A 20,374-nucleotide genomic window follows, 5' to 3' on the forward strand; every position below is an offset into this window, starting at 1 on the left:
TAGAAAATTAAAAGAGGCCCTACTCAGAAGACAGCACATATGGAAGCATTCAGCTGCAAGTCAGATGGAAAAATCCTAAGGTCCTTAGGGTACACTGGCAAAGCAGATATTAATGTCTTTTCTTAAATGTCGTTTCCACTAATAAAATCATATCAAGTTTTTGATGTTAAATAATTTGACAATGTCAAAGACTTTTGTGGCAAGAACATTTTTTTCTTGCATTTTTTAAAAAATTTTCTTCCCTCATTAGAATATAAGTTCCTTGAAGGCAGGGACTTTGGTGGAGGGGTTGTATTTGTCTCACCAGTGGTTAGCACAGTGCTCATGGTAAAAGCTCATGGTAAACACTTAATAAATGCTTGTTTCAAGCAGTTTGGAACTATGCCCCCAAATCAATAAATTATGTATTCTCTTACCCAGAAATCCTCCTACTTAGTTCTCTATTCCAAACTGATGAAAATGAGGGAAAGGACTCATCTGTACAAAACTTTGTAGCTATTCTTTTTATAATGACAAAGAACTAGAAACTAAGGGAATGACCATGGGTCATTATGGTAGAAATTACAAAAGGGAAACTTTCAGAGAAACTTGGAACAACTTGTAAGAATTGATGCAGAGTGAAGTAAGCAGAACCAGGAAAACCATTTATATAATAAGAACAAAAACATAACTTTGAAAGACTTAACTCTGATCCATGCAGTGACCAACCATGATTCCAAAGAATTTATGATGAACCGTGATGAACATATCTCCTGACAGAGATGATGAACTAAAGATGCAAAATAAAACATTTTAAGACATAGCAGATGTGAGGGTTTATTGTGCTTGATTATGTGTATTTTTCCATCTCCCCTACAGTTATATTTTTGTATATGTGATGTTGATCTATATTCTCTTTGTATCCTAATTATTAAATACTTATTAAATACTTTTTCATTTATTCATTCATTCAGTATCTGGTCTGGCCTTTTCCTTTTTTGTTTTGTTTTTGTTTTTGTTTTTGTTTTTGCGGGGCAATGGGGATTAAGTGACTTGCCCACGGTCACACAGCTAGTAAGTGTCAAGTGTCTGAGGCCAGATTTGAACACAGGTACTCCTGAATCCAGGGCCGGTGCTTTATCCACTGCGCCATCTAGCTGCCCCTGGCCTTTTCCTTTTAACATTGAAAAGAACAAGGAAGAATCCAAGTTTCCTGACTGTTCATCCAAAGGTTTTTCAACTATACCAGTAGTCCCTATTTAGATGTATAGACCTCTGAGTGGCTGTGGTTTATTTTTAGGGGTCTAGTTCATTAAGTGACTCATTATAATAAATCATCAAGCATCTCTTTTATAGACTGAATAAATAATAGGTCTCATATATATAAAACATTTCCCAAAAATGTTGATATCTTGTGACAGATAAAATGTAAATTTGTTTAAGAACATTACTAGATTGATAGTAGATTTGTATTATTTTAAAATTTTGTATTCACTCAATGGTAGGAATATAACCACTTTCATTGGTAGCAGTGCATCAGATGTTTTACCCAATAAAGTCATCATACTCTAAAAGTTTGAGAGCTATGTAATGATTGGAATGATGCCACCTACTGGAGACTTGCTGTGGGAAAGTTCCGCCATGAGGAAAATGCCTCAGAGGCATCGTGGCTTTTCCTTGGCGTCAGGAAATGACGTTTACTCATGGGTGCTGTCTATCAAGGCTACCAGCCAATCAACTTGAGGAGCCTCCTATTTTCTGGGAGGAGACAGGAAGGAGGAAAGGAAGCCTGCGCGGAGAACTTTCACGCTTTTGGGTTCCTGACTTGATGGTGGTGGTGGCGGCAGAGGACTTCACAGGAAATTTGAGGAAAGATAGGAATGCCAGGCTGTTGGAATTCTGTTCTCAATCTTTTTCTTTCTATTTTCCAATAAACCCTTAAAAACCTAAACTCATTTTATCAGTGATTTTAGTCAGTTTCCCCCAAAACTGGGGGAACAGATTAGAATCCACATTTAGAATCTTAAATTACACAGCTACTACACTAAATCATGCTTTATTCAATTGAATGTATAGTGTTTGAGTTTTTTTCATTATGCCTTTATTCAAGGCCTAGGAAGTATGCCTTGATTTTTAACAGGTCTCTAGGAGTGTGGTCCATCTTTTCTAGGCAGTGACTAGTCACCCTCTATTGTTTTCAAGTCTCACCAAAACATGTTACCATACCTTCTAAGGAGTTACTTCTTTGTACTTCATTAATGTTATTACTTCCCTATATTATCCATACATGTTAGAAAGCAACTTTTTTGTATAGCAGTCAGTCAACAAAGCCATTCTGTTCCATCCATGGATTTAGGTTTTCTTCCTCCTTCCAGTGAGTGGACAGATGGGGGAGGCACTTTAGTGAAAACCAGTTTTAATTGTAAACCTAATAATCTGTGGACTCTGGGATGCAAGTTTTCTTTTTTTTAATCATAAAAGTATTTTATTATTTTCCAGTTACATGTAAAAATACTTTTTTAACATGTTTTAATAAGATTTTTAGTTCTAAATTTTTTTCTTTCCCTTCCTTCTCTCCCCCCACCAAGACAGAAAGCAATCTGATATAGGTTATATATGTACAATCACATTAAACATATTTTTGCATTAGTCATGTTGTGAAAGATGATTCAGAAAACAAGGGAACACCTCAAAAAAGAAAAATAAACAACCAAAAAGTAGAAACAGTATGGTTCAATCTGCATTCAGAATCCACAGTTCTTTTTTCTGGATGTGGAGAACATTTTCTATCATGAGTTCTTTGGAATTGTTTTGGATCATTACACTGCTGAGAAGAGCCAAGTCTATCACAGCTGATCATCATACAATGTTGCTGTTACTGTGTACAGTGTTCTCCTGGTTCTGCTCACTCAGCATTAATCCATTTAAGTCTTTCCAGGTTTTTCTGAAATCTGCCTGCTCATCGTTTCTTACAGAACAATAGTATTCGATTACATTCATATACCACAACTTGTTCAACCATTCCCCAATTGATGGGCATTCCCTTGATTTCCAATATCACAAAGAAAGCAGCTATAAAAATTTTTGTACATGTGGGTCCTTTTCCCTTTTTTATGATCTCTTTTGTAATTTTTCTAAGATAAAAAAAATGAATTATAAAGAATGAAGCCATCAATGGTCTACAAAAAAGCACCCTCTCCAATCATGGTTTTGTTTTTTTCTAGTTGAACTTTCTCTTTTTGGGGAAAACATTGCACCCACGAAACTGATGGTTTGATGCTTCATGGTTTCATCTCCACAACTTCTCCCCAGGGGCTCTGCTTTCCTCATTGCTTGCTGGCCTACCTAGCCCACTATTTCAGACACTAACAATGCTTCACTTTATTCTTTACTCCCCAGATGTTTTTTCTTAAAACTACCCTCTCTCATTTCTGGAACCATGATTAAATCAACTATTCCATTGCTGCTTGGAAGGGGTTCATTATCCTAGTCCCTTATGATCCCATTTGCCATCCCTATTACTAGTCATACCAAAGTGCCTCCCTAGCCATTGCTCACTTATAAGCTTTCTCTTCCTCTGTTAGAATTTAAGTTCTTGAGTACAAGATCTATCTTTACTTTTGTACTTGTATCCCCAGCTCTTAGCACAATGCTTGGCACATAATGAGCACTTAATAAATGCTTTTGCATTCATATAAAATAAGTGGCACCCTGTAATGGAGCATGTCTTCTACTTCGACTTGGCATCAAGAGACTAAAGTTTAAATGCTGACCTTGGACACTTGAGTTAATATATTGTCTCATAGTCAAATTGTTTCCTCTTTTTGGGTCCCTTTAAAAAGGGGATATTTACTCTGTGTCACTCAGGGAGCCAAGTGAGGTAAAGTGGAGTGAATAAGTATTGTGCTTTGAGTTAAGAAAACCCAAGTTTAAATTCTGTATCTAACACTGACTTGCTGTGTGATTATGGGTAATTTCTATGAGTCCTGGCCAACTACCCTGTCTTATCCACAAAGTTATATGTGAATTGCACATAGACTTTGGTGGAGGGAATTCCACATTAACATGATTTTAGGATTCTTGATGTATTCACTACCTCCTTCAAAGAACCATTCTAAAATGTAGTTCCTCTTCTATTGTATTCCCTTCAACTCACATTCTTTGGTTGCATCTTTGGGGGAAGGGGTTTTGCGGTTGCCTAATTTAGGATCAAGATATTATATGGGTCTATACTTCTGAAACTATAGCTCATGAACCTCCATTGGTGCATATACCTTTAATTATCTGGCAGACACAACTCAAAATAGAACCTTTTGTTGAGATGGCATCGTAAGAACAATTTTAATAAAACACTCCCCCCCACAAGTTTGCAGTATACTGTCCCACAATCGCAAAACATTAGTAGGAAGAGTGGGCACACATGTGCAGAACATCTGTGGTGAAGGCAGCTCACTCCTCCTTGTTAACTTAAATAAATGCCTATCCTTTTGATAATTTTTATCTATATCAGTGGTCACATAGAGAATATATGTGTCCAAAGCAACTGACATTTCTTCCACTTAGGTCCCTGCTAACCTTTTCTTCTCATAATGTCTTCATACTTCTCTCTTCTGAGTGCATCCTCTCTAGGAAGGTAGCTCAGCAGAGTTTGCTGGACCTGCTTTTTTCTGCCTTGAGTTCAGACTCCCAGAGTTAATTCCTTTTTGAATGCACAGCTGGCTGCCTTCTCTGATGATGGTGATCATATTGCTCAATGCTCTGTTCTACCTTGAGTCTGTTATATTTTCTGCATGGAGTTTATCCTCTCAAGAATGTATAAGATGCCACAGCTAATGAATCCCCTTTCAGCTAGAGGAGAGGAGCAATTTCATTTCAACATCTGGTATCTTCCATAGCTAACTTTCTTTGCTGCCAGGGATCACAGTTGTTGGATCTTCCTTTACTCAAGTCCTAGCAAGTACGTCTTAATTTTTAACAGGCCTCTGAAAAGTATGGTCCATCTTCTGGTAGCCAGTGACTTATTACCCTCTGATTCTGTCAAGCTTCACCAAAGAGGTCGCCATACTTGCCAAGGGGTTACTTCTTTGTACTTCTTTATGATTCTAACACTTTACTCTCTCTGTCATTCTCCACTACAGAAGTATTAGTCAATCCACCAACAGACAGTTCTTAAGTACTTCCCATGTGCCAGAAACTGTGCTCACCACTGACAATACAGTGACAAAAAGAAAACAGTATTTGCCATCAAGGACTTTATATTCTGTCAGAAGGGATTACCTATACACTTAGCATCCTCCTAGGTCCATTCCTCCACATTACATTCATATAGAGTCAGCTGCTACTCTTTCTGGGCCCTGGGGGTAACTCTGAATAGTTCAATTTCTACCACTCTTGCTCATGAGTCAATACCAATGTGCTTCCCCCTAGCCAGTATGCTTAATTAGCTTTTAGAAAACACATTTACAAAAATGGTATTATAAGTTGGTCTAAAAATTCTTTTCCAGAGCCTAGATCACACTCTTACAAATACACATAGGGAGGAAGGAGTTCAGATTTAGAGTAGAACCGTAGTGAGGCAAACATGTAGACTATCCATGTGGCAAAAGGATAACATACCTCCTTGTGCTTTATGACTTGGAAATTCTTCTCTGGTCATGGGGGTCATAGTAACTTGAAGGTGTCTCATTTCTTTGATAACTTGTCTTTCTATATTTAATTGTTCTTGGTATGTCACTTTGCTCCTGGTGGGATATGTTGGTTTTTTTCCTACTTGTTATCCTCTAATCCTAGTAGGATACATGTTCTGCTGCTGATCTGGTATCTTTGCTGATAATGGATGGTCAACAGGAGTTGAGAAGACAGACAGATTTTCTGTTATTCCAATGAGTTGTTTCCTTTCGTGGGACATGGTTCCAACTCATTGCCTAAATTTGGGGTCCTCCAACACTGTACTTGCCATCCCACTGCAGAAATCATTCCAAGAGGTTCCTACATCATAAAGACATTACATGGCCTAGGACATCTGACTTACACATTTAAAACTTTATCATGCCTTTGCATTTATTAATTGGAGGGAGTGTGAAACCTTCTTTACAAACATTGGATTAGATAACTCTCTTCACCTTGAGATACACTAAGGTATTTTTAAGTTAAAACATGTCCCATGACACCAAAACTACCCCACCCAGACCCCTTTGACCCCACGCCTGCTTGGGAGATTTTCAGGCTTGAATCGTGATACTTGTTTAGGAACGGCTAGTTTTGATTAGTGATCTGCCCTCTTACCTTTCTAATTCTGGAATTCCAGTAATTTTATTACAATTTGTTGTATAAAATAACGATTGACTTAATTTCATGGGAAGTAGCAGCAGATGAACTCAGGAAAAGAACCACATAGAAGGTAGTTCTTGAGGTGAACTCTGAAGAAAACTGGTGATTTTGTGAGGTAGAAAAGAAGAGAAAGAACATTTCAGGCATGGGGGGAAACCTATGCAAATTCACAGAGATGGGAGATGAATGTGTAGGGAAAAGAAAGGCCAGTTTAGCTGGACAAGAGAGTATGTGAAGCGGAATTATGTCTAACAAGGCTTGAAAGGTAGGTTAGAGAGCCAACAGTAAACTAGCATTTATTAAGCACTATATGAAGCATTTTGCTATATATGTACCAGGCAGTGTGCTAAGCACCAAACAAAGGAGTTTGTACTTGACACTCAGGATACTAGTGAACCACTGGAATTTCATTAGCAAGGAAGTAACATAGTCACACCTGTGCTTTAGGAATATTATTTTGGCTGTGAGGAAAATGGGTTAGAAAGGGGAGAGACTGGAGGCAGGGAGATCAATTATACTTTTTCAATAATCTGGGTGAGAAGCAATAAGGGCTTGAACTAGATGACTGGCTATTTAAGTATAGAGAATAGAATAGATACAAAAGAGGTTGTGGAGTTAGAATCAACTGGACAACTGTTCAGACATGAGATGATTGATAGTAGAAGATGACTCTGAGATTATAAATTTAGGTAACTAGAAGAATAGTAGTGCCATTATCAGAAACAGAGGAGTTTAGCAGAGTGCGTTCTTAGAGAAAAGACAATGAGTTCACTTTAGGGACATGTTGATTTTGAAATTCCTACAGTATATTGAATTTGAAGTACCCAAAAGATAGATGGTAGCACTCATGAGAAAGTCTAGGGTTGATATAGAGATCTGAGAGTCATTCACATAGAGGTGATCATTAAATTCACTTGAGCTGATGAGGATACCAAGAGTCTTGAGAAGAGAGGAGAAAAGAGAAGGGGGAAGAGAGACTAGAAGAGAGCCCAGGACAGAACCTTGAAGAAAGGGAGGGAGGGAGGGAGGGAGGAAGGAAGGAAGGAGAGATGGAGGGAGGGAGGGAGGGAACGAATTGTAAAATTGAAAAAGTGATTGAAGAAATGTGTTGTTATGATGATTGTGATGAATTTTTCAGGTTTATCATTTCATCGTTTAATTCATCAAACATTTGTTCAACTAACTTAAAATATAAAGTCATAATTTTTGTTCATGATTGGTACAACTCCTTGTACCAATAAAATCACAGATTCTGGGAAAATACTTAAGGCAGGAATTATTGTTTGTTTTTAATTTTGATGTTTTGAAAAATCTCCAATTTTTGTGTGAATATTGCCTTCAGGAGCAAAAATTGCAACCCCTAACAGCCCTTAGATGATCAACTTTATAAGCTGCTATGGATTTTTAAAAACTCATTCCTTACTTTTTGGCCATCTCATGATACTATGACAGACATGTAATCTCAACCAAGTTTATATTCCAGTTTAATAAGATCTTGCTAGAGTTTATGCTTGTATGCAAGAACACATTGTCACCTCAACAGCACTGTGAAGCATCGGGAGAAGAATGTCAGTGGATAGTTTTCTTACTCCTTTGTATTATGGTTCCTGATTTTTTTTTTATTGTTCGGGAATATTTTGTAGTAAACCCTATTACCATTTTTCTTTACATCAACAATGTATTTAATTTTAAAAATAATTTTAGTAGTGATTCAGCATGTTTGGCTCCAGGTGACATGCAACCTTCTATAGTAAAAAGAGCACTGAATTTTGAATCATGAAACCTGAGTTTGAGTTGCAACTCTTTAATTTACTAACTGTGTAATCTTGGACAAATCACTTATTCTTTCCTCATCTGTAAAATGGGGCTAATTATACTTGCCCCACCTATCTTCAGTAGTGTGTGGGTTCTTTAAACTTTAAAATGCTATATAAATGACTATTACTGTTGTTACCTTTCTTACTATCACTCATATTTACAAAAACAAGTTACCTTCTGGTTTTTGTTTTTCCCCTAGCACTCTTACTTTACTGTGCCTGACACAAGAGAACTTCCCAGCATACCTGAAAATGTGAGTATTTAAGTTGATTTAAATTCCTTTTATTTCTCTCCACCCTTCCGAAATTTTTTAAGGGTAGGTCAAGAGAACCCCTGAGTATCTGTATATGTGTAACCATTATAGAGAATTCTATCCTCCCACCCACATCCCTATTCTGTGAGATTAATAGTTTGCAATACTTTCTCCATTCACTGGTCTCTATCAATCATTTATGCTACTAAAGATTAGCAAGCCCTTTTACCTGAAACTTCCTGTGTGTGCCTTTAGCTTCACCATTGAATTCAGGATCTTAGATTTAGAAAACTGAGTTTGAGTTATAGTTCTGCCTCTACTGACTGTATGATCTTGTCAAATCATTTCCCTTCTCTGGATCTCAGTTTCCTAATATATAAAATGTGGGGTGAAGTAAAACTAATAATTTCTAATTTCCCTTCCAACTCTAGCATTCTATGATTCTATCCCACTTTTCTACCCTGCTCTACATAGTATAGAGAGTTAGTTCTATACTTCCAGATATGGCAGTTTTCTCCAGCATTGGGATAACTAAATGTCATAGATATTAATAACCACATTAGGAGAACATAACACATGCAATTGAGGTATTATTGCTCCTAACTTACTGATGAAAAATCTAGCTCAGTGCTGAATCATGTGACCAACAAGCTAGAAGACCAGACATTTTCTAAAAGGTTTAAGACCTCTCAAATCTCTTCAAAGTAACAAGTACACGGAAGAGGTAAAACAATTGCAGGCGTCCAACAGGAAAAAACCAAGAACACTAGAGAGACAACAGCCCAGTGAACCAACAGCAGAAAAGGCTAGTCTTTAATTCCTAACATGCTCACTTGGCACTCAAACCCAACACTCAGCAGGGTTACACAAGTAGAACTGAAATGGAAGAAGTGATGGTGAAGAAACAGGTCTGAAACACAATGTACTAAACCTCACAACACACCAACTACAGGTGAATTGATATTTTCTGTAGGACTGTACTGCAGAATGAGAAAATGCATAAAAGGAAGAAAGGAAAGGAAGATAGAGGGGAATATTATGATATATTCTAATCAAAGCAGTGGTAAATGATGAAGGGAAAAGAACTGCTGTATTCTCTCAGGAAGAAAAGGCCTATAGGAAAATGGGTGAAGTGAGAAAATCTGGTATGGAAATAGGGAGAGCAAATGGGAGAATCTCAATTAAGGAATTTGAGGGGGTTCCAAAGAGGAATGCTCCCAGTGGGTAAAATGGTGTTTTTACAGTGGGTATAATCTGCTGGGATCTGGTTCACTGAAAGACTACTACCTCTGAGAGAGTATTTTGCTTCTGTGGACAGCATCCTGACATGCTGAAAAGTGGGAAACCATGGATTCAAAGTGGATTTCATGGCAAATGAGGGAGTGGAGGGTGGAGGATGGTCAATAGGAAGGGTATGAGGTAATAATGAAGTGCTAAATCAAGGACACCAGAAAATTTCTACCTTGGGACAATACTTTTGTTCTCTTTATCACATCCATAAATTATTATCTCCACAATTGAAGCTCAGCAGAAAAATAGAGAAGGGCTAGGGGACAAGATCTGTAATGAAATATTGTAGAAATTGGTTAGAAGAAGGATCTCAAAATAGGTTCTTTAGGAGCTTTAACTCTGCGAGGAACACAGAAATTTAATGAATAACGGAATATATGGGCTATGAATCGAAGTCTATAATGAGAGATTGTAAAGAGAAATAATGAAGAGAAAGAGGGAAAGATCCTTTTGTAAGGCACAGAAAATGAAAACAAAAACAAAACCTCAAAACAAGTTGAAAGAGGAGGGTGGAGTTAGGGGAAGGAATGGATATTTTCCCTGGCTACTTAAATGAGAGGAAAAAGAGAAGAACTAGATGACTAACAAGGAAGAAAGGAAGATGAATTAACAAATTAAGCAAAACTCCAAAACTAGGCTACCATGTTACCAATGGGGAGTGCCAGGAACTTGAAGATAAGAGAAAAAGAGCTGGCGGGAATAAGGTTACCTTAAAAAAGGATAAACTAAAAAAGCCAAGAAGTCAAAGTACCATGTTAACAGAAGAAATGGGGGTTGGCGGAATCCTAATTTGGAAAAAAACAACAACAAATAAACCTAACATTAGAGAAAAATGGAGGAAAATGTAAACCTAACTTTCATAACTTTAAATGTGAATAGATTAAATAATCCAAATTTTAAAACCTAGCATAAGACCAAATAGATAACTAATGCATGCTTAGAAAAGGATACAGAACTATCTTTTAAAAAAGGAACTACGAAAGAAAAAAATCTTAGTTGTGATAGATCCACAAAATAATTTTGTAAAATTTTTAAAGAACAATTAATAGAAATACTATGAAATTACTCTCAAAAATTAAGAAAGAAAGCACTCTACCAGACCCATTTTATGTGAGAAATATAGTCCTAATACTTTAGTTATGCAGGATAAAGCAGAAAAGAACTGTGGATTAATATTATTAATGAATAAGAAATAATTCATCAGTATCAATTGTACTTAATTAGGAATACCAACATAATTAAACATCAGGGAAACAATATATTTATCCTATTAAAAACAAAATCTAGTCTAGTTAAATACAACAAACACTTTTTAAGTGGTTACTAGATGCAAGGTATATTAATATATATATACCAAACCACATGATTACCTCAATTAGTAAGGAAAATGTCTGTGAAAAGGACAGTACTAATTGATGCTAAAAAGCCTATCAAATATAGGCCTGGAGATCTTTTTTAACATCATAAAAAGTATCTACCTAAAATCAAAAGTATCATATGAAATAAGTACATATTAGAAGCTTTCCCAGCAAACATAGGAGAAAAACAAGCATGCCCTCTCTCTATATATTTATTTGATTTAGTTATATATACATGTTAGTAATAAGACAAGAGAAAGAAATTAAAAGCATAGCAATAAGCAAAGAGGAGACCAGACTTTCCATATTTACTGATGGCATAATGGTTTACTTAGGAAATCCTAGGAATTCAATCTAGAAACTAAGTGAGATAATAGTGTCAGCAAAGTTGTAGGCCACAAAATAAACTCAAAAAATTCAACAAACAGAATCCAGTAGGCTATAATAGAAAGGGAAATAACATTCAAAATAACTACAAAATGCATTAAATATATAAATCTTCCAAAGCACACAAAATACTTTGTTTTTCCAAATCAAAACTCCAATGAGGTTTTACCATGCATGCTGCAAAATGGAAAACATTACAAAAACATGTGAATATTCATTGTTAGAAAGGTTGAGAAGAGAAAGGCACACTAGTGTATTGTTGGTGGAGCTGTAGCTGTGATTCAGTACAAGCATTTTGAAAAGCAATTTGGAATTAATGCAAATGAAGTGATTAAAATATCCATCCCTTTTGACCACAAGATTCCAATACTAGGTTTATTCTCCATTGATGTCATAAGAAAAAAGGCCTCTTATATACCAACATATTTATGTGGTGACATAAATTTGGAAACCAACAGATGCTTATCAGTCAGCTCTACAATTTGTGGTACATTAATGTAATGGAATATTATTGTGCTTTAAGAAATGACAAAAATGATGAATACAGAGAAGCATGGAAAGACTTACATGATGTGATGAAGGAAAGAACGGTCACAAAACAATTAAAAGTGAATGTTGCAGAGCTTTAATGAACACACATGGCTTCAAAGAACAGATAGGAGAAGAACCCTGCACCCCATTCTTTGGCAGATAGGAACAGCCCATATTTTCAGACTTATGATATATTAGTCAGTTTTACAGATTTTTTTTTCCTTTAAAAAATTATTTGTTTTATAGGATGATTTCTCTGGGATGGGTGAGGGGAGAAAAGTATTGGGAAAAATTTTAGTGATGTAAAATAAAGATATCAATAAAAATTTATTTAAAAAAATAACATCTGAGGCTCAAAGGGGAAATGACATAAGCAGGATCACACAGCTGTTAAGTGTCAGTGATATCTGAGGGTTTGAGTGCAAAGGTTTTGTTTTACTTCTAGGTCAATATTCTTTCCACTGTACCCCTGCAAGTCCTTACTGAAGTTTATTCTCTATTTTTTCCATAACTTTAATATAAAGACTACAATTTTCCTTTCAAAGGAAGTGAATACAATACCTGTAATTTAGCATTTAATCTGTATGCCAATATCCCATAAGCATGAGTATGTTTCATCTAATTGCAGAGTGTAAAGCAAGAGAGCCCTAGACTGGGAGTCAAAACACCTGGGTTTATTATATATGTGCCTATTGGAAATTTACTAACTAGGTGGTCTTGGGCAGGTTACTTCTCCCTTGGCCTTAGCTTTTTATCTGGAGAAAGAAGATAATGCTGACACTGCCAGCAATTTAATTTCCTCATAGTGTTGTTAGGCTATTTTGGACCTCAATTCCATCTTTTTTCAAAATGGGGAATGGTAATCCTTGTATGGACTATTTCACACAGTTATTGTGCAGAAAATACTTTATAACCTGCAAGTTTTTTTAAAGTTGTGATTTGTTGTTATTATGATGATGACATATTTAATATGAGTATCATTCATGGTACTAGCATTAGTAAAAAGAAAAAAGTGCTTTAGTACTTAAAGGCTTCATCTGTAAGAGGGCTTCCTCTGCTGAGGCAGACTACAGCCCCATTATTCCTTGGTAATTGGTTTCATGAGTTGCTGTGGTAACAACATTTAATCATCTTGTGATGAACATGCCTGTGATATGACTCCATCTCACTGTTTTGCTGGGCTGTCCCACAGATTACTGTCACTGGGCTTGTACAAAGAAAAGCAACATGCTCTAGAGAAGAACATGTTGGGCTTGCAGTCAGGAAGACAGGATTCAGATTCTGCCCCTGACATGTACCAGCTATGTGATGATGGGCAAGGCAGATGATAACAGTAATGATAAGAATGATGGTGGTGGTGGTGGTGGTGGTGGTGGTGATGGTGATGATGATGATGTCCCATAATTAGGACAGCCAGTGTTTATATAGCACATTAAGGTTTGCCAAGTTCTTTACATATGATTTCATTTTATCCTCAGGACAAGCCTGAGAAGTAGGTGCTATTGTTTCTCTCTCTCTCTCTCTCTCTCTCTCTCTCTCTCTCACACACACACACACACACACACACACACACACACTTTTTTTTAAACAAAGGAGGAAATTGAGATAGACAGAGTTTGAATGACTTACCCAAGATCACACATCTATTAAGTCTCTGAGGCTAGATTTGAATGCCTGCCTCTAGGCCCAGTGCTTTATTCAGTGTACCGCCTGGCCACCTCACTGGCTGTTAGTTTCCTCATTATCTGTAACTGGACATAATAACATCTCTACCTCAAGGCTGAGACGGGGTTGTTGTGAGGCTCAAATGAGATGTCTTTTATAAGCCAGTTCATAAACCTTTACACTATTAAATAAACACTAGCTGCTACTATTACTAGAAAACTTTCCTTTTGTTCAGGTGGCATAATCTTTGAGAATCAAATATCATGTACTTGACACAACAAGGCAATGAAGGGGACCTAATCTATTGAAGGAAAACTTCTGTGAAGGATTGTTATTGAGATGGAAAAAAAAATAATTCAATAAACCCATTTTAGACTTTAAATAACATTATTAAAATGTTATTTACATAACACATGTTATATTATAGTTATAGAATATTTAAATTACTAATAAAGAAATAGCCCAGATCACAAGTGGTTATGTAGCAATAATTGGAGTATTAAGCTAGTGGTATAAGACACCCCACGTTGGTTGTGTTTTGAAAGTTTCAGTTGATTAATGGATTATCATATGGAACTCCATGTGAAATATTAAACAAGCTTGTCATGATTATCTAGCTTGGTGTCGGACAAAATGGTTAATGATTCGTAGAAAGCATTTAGAAGGGACAGTGACATATAACATCACGGAGGTGTCACTTTTCCCAAAGATTCTCTATGATACAGACAAGATTTATGAACTCATAGTGACATCCAAAAATAAACAAGTGGAGTTCATTGCAGTCTACCCCTTATCACATAGGGAGATTGTCAGGTAATTGTTTATTGAAATAGTTTTTACATTGGTAAAGAAGAATGACTCCAGCTTTTGGTTAATCTCTGCTTTCTTCCTGATAAATCTTGTTGCTGACTTGAGTCCTTATTAAACAGCACTGGACTGGGTTTCTGAACAACGAGGCCCTAGTTTCAACTCTGCTACTTTTTGATCTGGTTCAAGTGACTTCTTTAGGGGCCTCAGTTCTGTCATTTATAAGATGGTGGTTTTACTCAGTAATAGCTGAGCTTCTTTCTTGGTTTGCTATTCTTTGTTTTAACAGAGCGAGGCATCATAATTGGATAGAAGAGCCTGAATTTTTGGACATAGGTTCAAATTCTGGTTTTTTGCTTTTTGCTATGTGTGAATTTGAACAAGTTACTTAACCCTCTTTAGGTCTTTGTTTCCTTCTCTTTTCATTAGAAAAAGGGGGGGGGGGAGGAAGAGAGGGCTGGACTAAATTTTTTAAGGCCCCTTCAAGTTCTCAATCTAAACCTGTCATACTTTTAATATTCTGAATTCTAAGGTCCTTAATACCCTTAAACTTTTATGTCCTAACATTCTAAGATCCTTTCCAGCTCCAGCATTTCAATTTCTATAACCTAACAAATGGGCTTTTTCTAAAACTTTTAAGACATTTCCTTCTTAAACATTTTAGATTCAGAATTAATAATGTGTGCTCAGTTTCCCAGAAAAAGTAATAAACTATCCATGAAGATTTAACAATATCATATCAACTTAGGGAAGACATTTGAAGACTTCCTTTGTGGCATAATCGGAACAAATGTCATGTTTCTGAAATAATACCTATTGAAAGAGTATCAAACATTCTTGCCTGGTAGACTGTTCTAAAAGAAGTCTTGTGAGTCATAGGATCATCGAATGTTAAAACAAGAAAGTAACTTAGAAAACGATTCCTTTACCCTCATTTTATAAGAAGAAATTTAGACCTCAATTATTCATAGTAGATAAGGTCCTAAAAGTCACTAAATACAGTGAAATGATTAACAAGGTTGACTAATGTTGGTGTAGGGAGGATCAGTTTGGGGTTAGCACTGTGCTGGAAAGACTATCTTCCACGATATCCTGGACTTAAGATATTTGGCCTTGTAAATCGCTATGCTTCTCATTCCTCATTTTTCATCTCTTTTGTCCAGCCCTTTCTTCTCCTCATTTTCCTTTTCCTTCTCCCTTCCTTCTTCTGTATTTTTCATCTGCTATTCCTTTATTCCTTTTCCTCTTTGTTCTTGTCTCTTCTCATCCCCTATTCTTCTATACACTCCCCAGCACTTCCCTCTCTTTCTCCTCCTGCTTCCCCACCTCTTCTTTTATTCCTTCCTCCTTTATTCTTTGCCCTCATTTCTTCCTTCTTCCTCTTTTTCTTCCTTTTCCCCCCTTTATTCTTTTCTCTTCTTCCCCACCCTATCTTCCTCTGTGTTCTCCCCGACTCCGTACCAGTCTTGAAGTCAGCGTGTAGTCATCTTGGATGTCCTAATGACTTTGACATGAGGAAGAGGAATAGAAAGAAGATGCCATTTCTCAGTGTCTTGATGTTTTCTTGTATCTAAAAGTGCCCTTAACTTTATAGAGGCCTTGGGCTACTAGAGTTCTTAAGCACCTCTTCCATTCAAGCAGTTATAGACTCAGGCATGTGATATCCCAGAAGGAAACAGGCAGGGGGAGGAAGCAGATAAAGGAGACAGCTTCTGTTTAGACACAAATATCTTGGTAATCAGCACAGATGGGATGAGAAATACCGAAAAAGTACATGACAGTTTAGAGGGGATTTGGCTAAATGTTATATATTTTTAATATACCTGTGTGTTGCTTTTACAACAAGCATCTGAGTCTGTTAGCATATGGTTTCTGAGGGTATTTCTTGTATTAACCAATATAGGTTTACTTGTTAAATCCATTCTTTTCCCTACTCCTCAAGTGCATTTTTACAATTATGGGTTTTTTTCCCCCTTATCCCAGCAAAATAAGGCTGAAAATTTGTCTCTAACGCTGTTTCTTCATATTTGGATGGCAAGCTGGGGAACATATTTTTGCACAGTATGAAACTTCTTGGCAGACTCCTCAGGCCACGTATTGGTGGCTTTAGAGTTATCTTTGGATCTGTCAAAAGTGCTAATGGGCTCTCTGGGCTCCTTTAAGCTCCTCAATCCTATTTTTCTTTTTCTTGAAAGAAAAAAGAAATCTACACATTTCATCGACAGTTAAGCTTCTCCTAAAATCCTCAGCCACCCTATATTTTTGTCTACACGTGTGTGTTGGCGAGAAGGTCTCTGCCATGTGAGCGTCTACAGTGGAGCCCTATCCTGACATCATTAGCACAGTCCTCCTTGCTTCATCCAGCAGGAGATGCTCTTGTTGACTGACTTGGAATGCTGTTTACTTTTCCCATCACATTTCACATAATCATAAATTGTTAGAATATAAGGGATCTTAGAAACTGAAACGTTGGAGCATAGACTATGCCATGTGCAAGCACAGAGTATTACTATGGAAGGATCTTAAGGCATAGCATGGTAAGCAATTGAATATAGCACATCAAAGCTTCAAGTCAATCTAGAACAGGTAGTATTGAAATACTGGAGCCAAAGGGACATCAGTCACCATCTAATCCAACCCTCTCGTTTTACTCATGAGGAAACTCAAGTCCAGAACAGTGAAAGGATGTTCATGCTGTGATACAAATAGTCCTCCCCGAGCCAGGACAGGAACCATGTTCCCTGGCTCCTACCACCATGCTCTTTCTACTGCACAACATTCTCTTTTTGGCAATCAGTTTCTCTGCTGTCACATTTTGGACTAAAGCTGTTGGAGGACACTCTTTATAAATATGGTGCTTACTTTGTAATTTTTGATCTGTTACAAAATTAATGTACTCTCAATTTGTGAGGTTCTCTGGTTAATACAGTACTTTAGCTGAACACTAATGAATCATAAGATAAATGCTCATGCTTATTCCCAACTGTTTCAATTGTTGTAATGCACATTGTGCTATTTGCATGTAAAATCCTCTCAGCTCTCTTGAATTAGTTGGGTTATAAATCCCTAATCATTATAAATTGCAGCTTCTGGTGGAGAGAACTTTTCTTTATTTCTGGGAGAATGTATTGTGTGACGTTGAAAGCCTATATAGCTCAGAAGAAACAATCATGTCCACATACCTATTAAAGTCCTAGGAGTGGGGCATAATGAAACACTTGAATATTTTTCTTGGAATCAAAAGTACTATTTGAAAGAGTGAATGGCAGCCTGCAGAGAAAGCTCCCTAGAATGCTGCCCTGTCACAACCTGGTTCTCTTCTTGTCTGCCACTAACTCTGTGACACGGACAGACCATTTCCCTTTTTTGAGCTTCACTTTCCTCATCTGTAAAATGAGACGGTCAGACTAAATTCTCTCCAAGGCCTCTCCTTGTTGTTATGCTCTGTATTCGAGTATCTCTTCTGTTAATATGTGATGCAGTCTTGATAGTGGAAACACCACTAAACTTGAAGTCAGTAGGCCTGGGTTGAAATCCTCGCTCTAACACTTTCTGGTCTTGTGACCCTGGACCAGATCATGTCACCTCGCTAAGCTTCAGTTCCCTCATCTGTAAAATTGGGAGGGCACTGTTACTTCCCTGGCTTGTTGGGGGGAAATGCTTTGTAAATATTTAAGTCCTATGTAAATGGCATCTAATATTATTAAAATCATTTTACAAATGGAATTGAATTCATTCAACATTTATCAGCCTTGTACTGTGTGGAGCAAAGGCCCTGTTCTAGGCAGTGGAAGAGACCCAAAGATTAATCACACATTGACATTGTGGAGTTTACAGCCTAGTAGGAGAAAGAAGACATGCATAAATAGCTATTATACAAAATAGAACCTCAGTGCTTGAGAGCTCCGGGGAGACAGTTTTCACTTTCACCTGCTGGAGGGATCAAAGGAGACTTTGCTGGAGGAGGTGGTATTTAAGCTGAGCCTTGATGATTGGGTAGGATTTCAACAGATAAAAAGGGGAGGGGGGGGGCAGACCACATTACAAAGAAAATAGTGTGAGCAAAGGCAAGGAGACAGGTAAAAGATTCATGCATTGGGTTTGCTGACCTCTCAGATCTAAGATTTTAGACCTGTGTATCTACAGTAATGCCTCCAAAGCCCTAGACTTCTCAGTTTAGAACCCAATGTGAATCAGAAGGGAGAGGAATGGCAACAGTGTCAATAGTACTGTGATGAACCTTAAAGGCTGACCCTTGTGACCCGTTAACTCTTTCCTCCAGTTTGGAAACGGCACCTCGCAAAGAAGACTCCAGGGCTAAGTTGTTTCTGTTTCATGTACTTCCACTGCCTGTTAATTAATGTTTGTAATTGAGGACAAAATCAAAACACAACCAACTCTTCTTTATACCTCCTAGAGAAATCTGACTGAATATTTTGTGGCCGTGGATGTCAACAACATGCTGCACCTCTATGCCAGTATGTTATATGAACGACGAATCCTCATCAGCAGCAGCAAGCTGAGCACTGTAAGTACAGAATGTAAGTGGGCTGACTCCTGTACCGTGTTCTCTGCCAGGAGTTCAGCAGGGGAAGAAATGATCCTTGTACGCTTCATGGCTTCAAGAGAAGCATTAAAGTACTATTTAAACTTTAACAAGCATCTGCTGGGACTGCACCCAGACCCTTCCTAAGAGCCAGTTGGTGCAGCATAGGTTAAAAAGAAAGCCCTGGCCCTCAAGTCGGGACACATGTTTGAGTCCTGTCGGCGTGGGACAGTGATCACAGTATTTGATTTTGAAGCCTGGCTTTATTTTCTGTTTACTGGCTTTGTGTCTTTGGGTTAGTTATTTAACCTTCCAGGCCTCCAATTCTAATTCTAAGATCCTGCAATCACTTCTTATGCATGTGGCCTTGAGTAAGCACCCTCCATTCACTGATTCTAAGTTTCCTCATCTATAAAACAGAGATAAGAATACAGGACCAAATAGCTAACCATCAATCAGTCAGTCAACAAACCTTTAATTTAGTGCCTTCTCATTGCTAAGGACTGGAGAAACAAAGGCAAATGGGTTATTATTAGGAAAGTGCCTTGTAAACTGTTAGGGGCTTTTTAAAAAAGTGGCTCTTTTTTGGATAGAGGAAGGGGAGGAAAGATTGAATCTCCCCACCTCACTCTGACTGGATGTGCAGTGGGCATTTATGAGCTCAACCCCACTGCTGATCAGCTTGGAAGTTTTGATCTGGTCTGTTCTGACCTGGGCTGCTTTTCCTTTCTTAGGCAACCTGATTGCCTTTTGCTTCCAGGTGCTCACCATATGGATGTTAGGCTTGGTGTGGACACCTGATCAGCTTAGCACTCTGTAGTTCAGAATTTCTAAACTCAAATAATCCAACTTCAACCTCCTTAGCATCAGGGATTACAGGTTTGCACCACTGCCCCAGGCAACAATTCGTTTTTTATAGCTCTTTAAAGTTTGTAAAGTGCTTTTTGTGACTAGACTGGGTTTCAGAATGGGAAGAGTGAACTTTTATGTAATGGAATACCAGCCTTGAAAGTAAATACAAGGATCACACCACCACTTGGCACCAGTAATATAGCTATATGGTGCTGATAAATGATTTTTTTTTTTGCTTAATAAATTTTTATTGAATTTCTTCTCTTTACTTTAGGTTTTATGTACATTTTGTTTTTTGATACAACAGATGCTCCCTAACAAATTCCCAAACAAATCCCTTTACAAAATATATTACTTGAAGAAACAGTTTAATTATTGATGAGTAACTCAAAGAGGGAAGCATCTTTTAACTTTGGCAGTATGATAGTAACACTGGCCATTGTGTTTGACTACAGTTTTATTGCTTCTTTGTGTTGACTCTATATTGTTGTAGTAGTAGCGAGTATTATCATTTTGGTATTATTTCCCTTGCTCTGCATCACTTCATACAAGTTTCTC

The 20,374-nt window shown here is 37.3% G+C and overlaps 1 protein-coding gene across 7 annotated transcripts in view; it reads left to right on the top strand.

Annotated features, from left to right (window-relative positions):
• The window catches only part of DENND1A (DENN domain containing 1A), a 673,977-nt gene that overhangs the window by 333,189 nt on the left and 320,414 nt on the right, over window positions 1-20,374 (top strand). For 6 of the 7 annotated variants that reach the window (XM_043984170.1, XM_043984174.1, XM_043984173.1 and 3 more), the window contains 2 exons: window positions 8,327-8,380; window positions 18,836-18,946. In XM_043984170.1, the coding sequence (XP_043840105.1) occupies window positions 8,327-8,380; window positions 18,836-18,946 (165 nt within the window). The remainder of the gene's footprint in view (window positions 1-8,326; window positions 8,381-18,835; window positions 18,947-20,374) is intronic. The other variant, XM_043984177.1, reaches the window with a different exon arrangement.

The sequence above is a fragment of the Dromiciops gliroides genome, chromosome 2, assembly GCF_019393635.1.
Source record: "Dromiciops gliroides isolate mDroGli1 chromosome 2, mDroGli1.pri, whole genome shotgun sequence".
Taxonomy (NCBI): domain Eukaryota; kingdom Metazoa; phylum Chordata; class Mammalia; order Microbiotheria; family Microbiotheriidae; genus Dromiciops; species Dromiciops gliroides.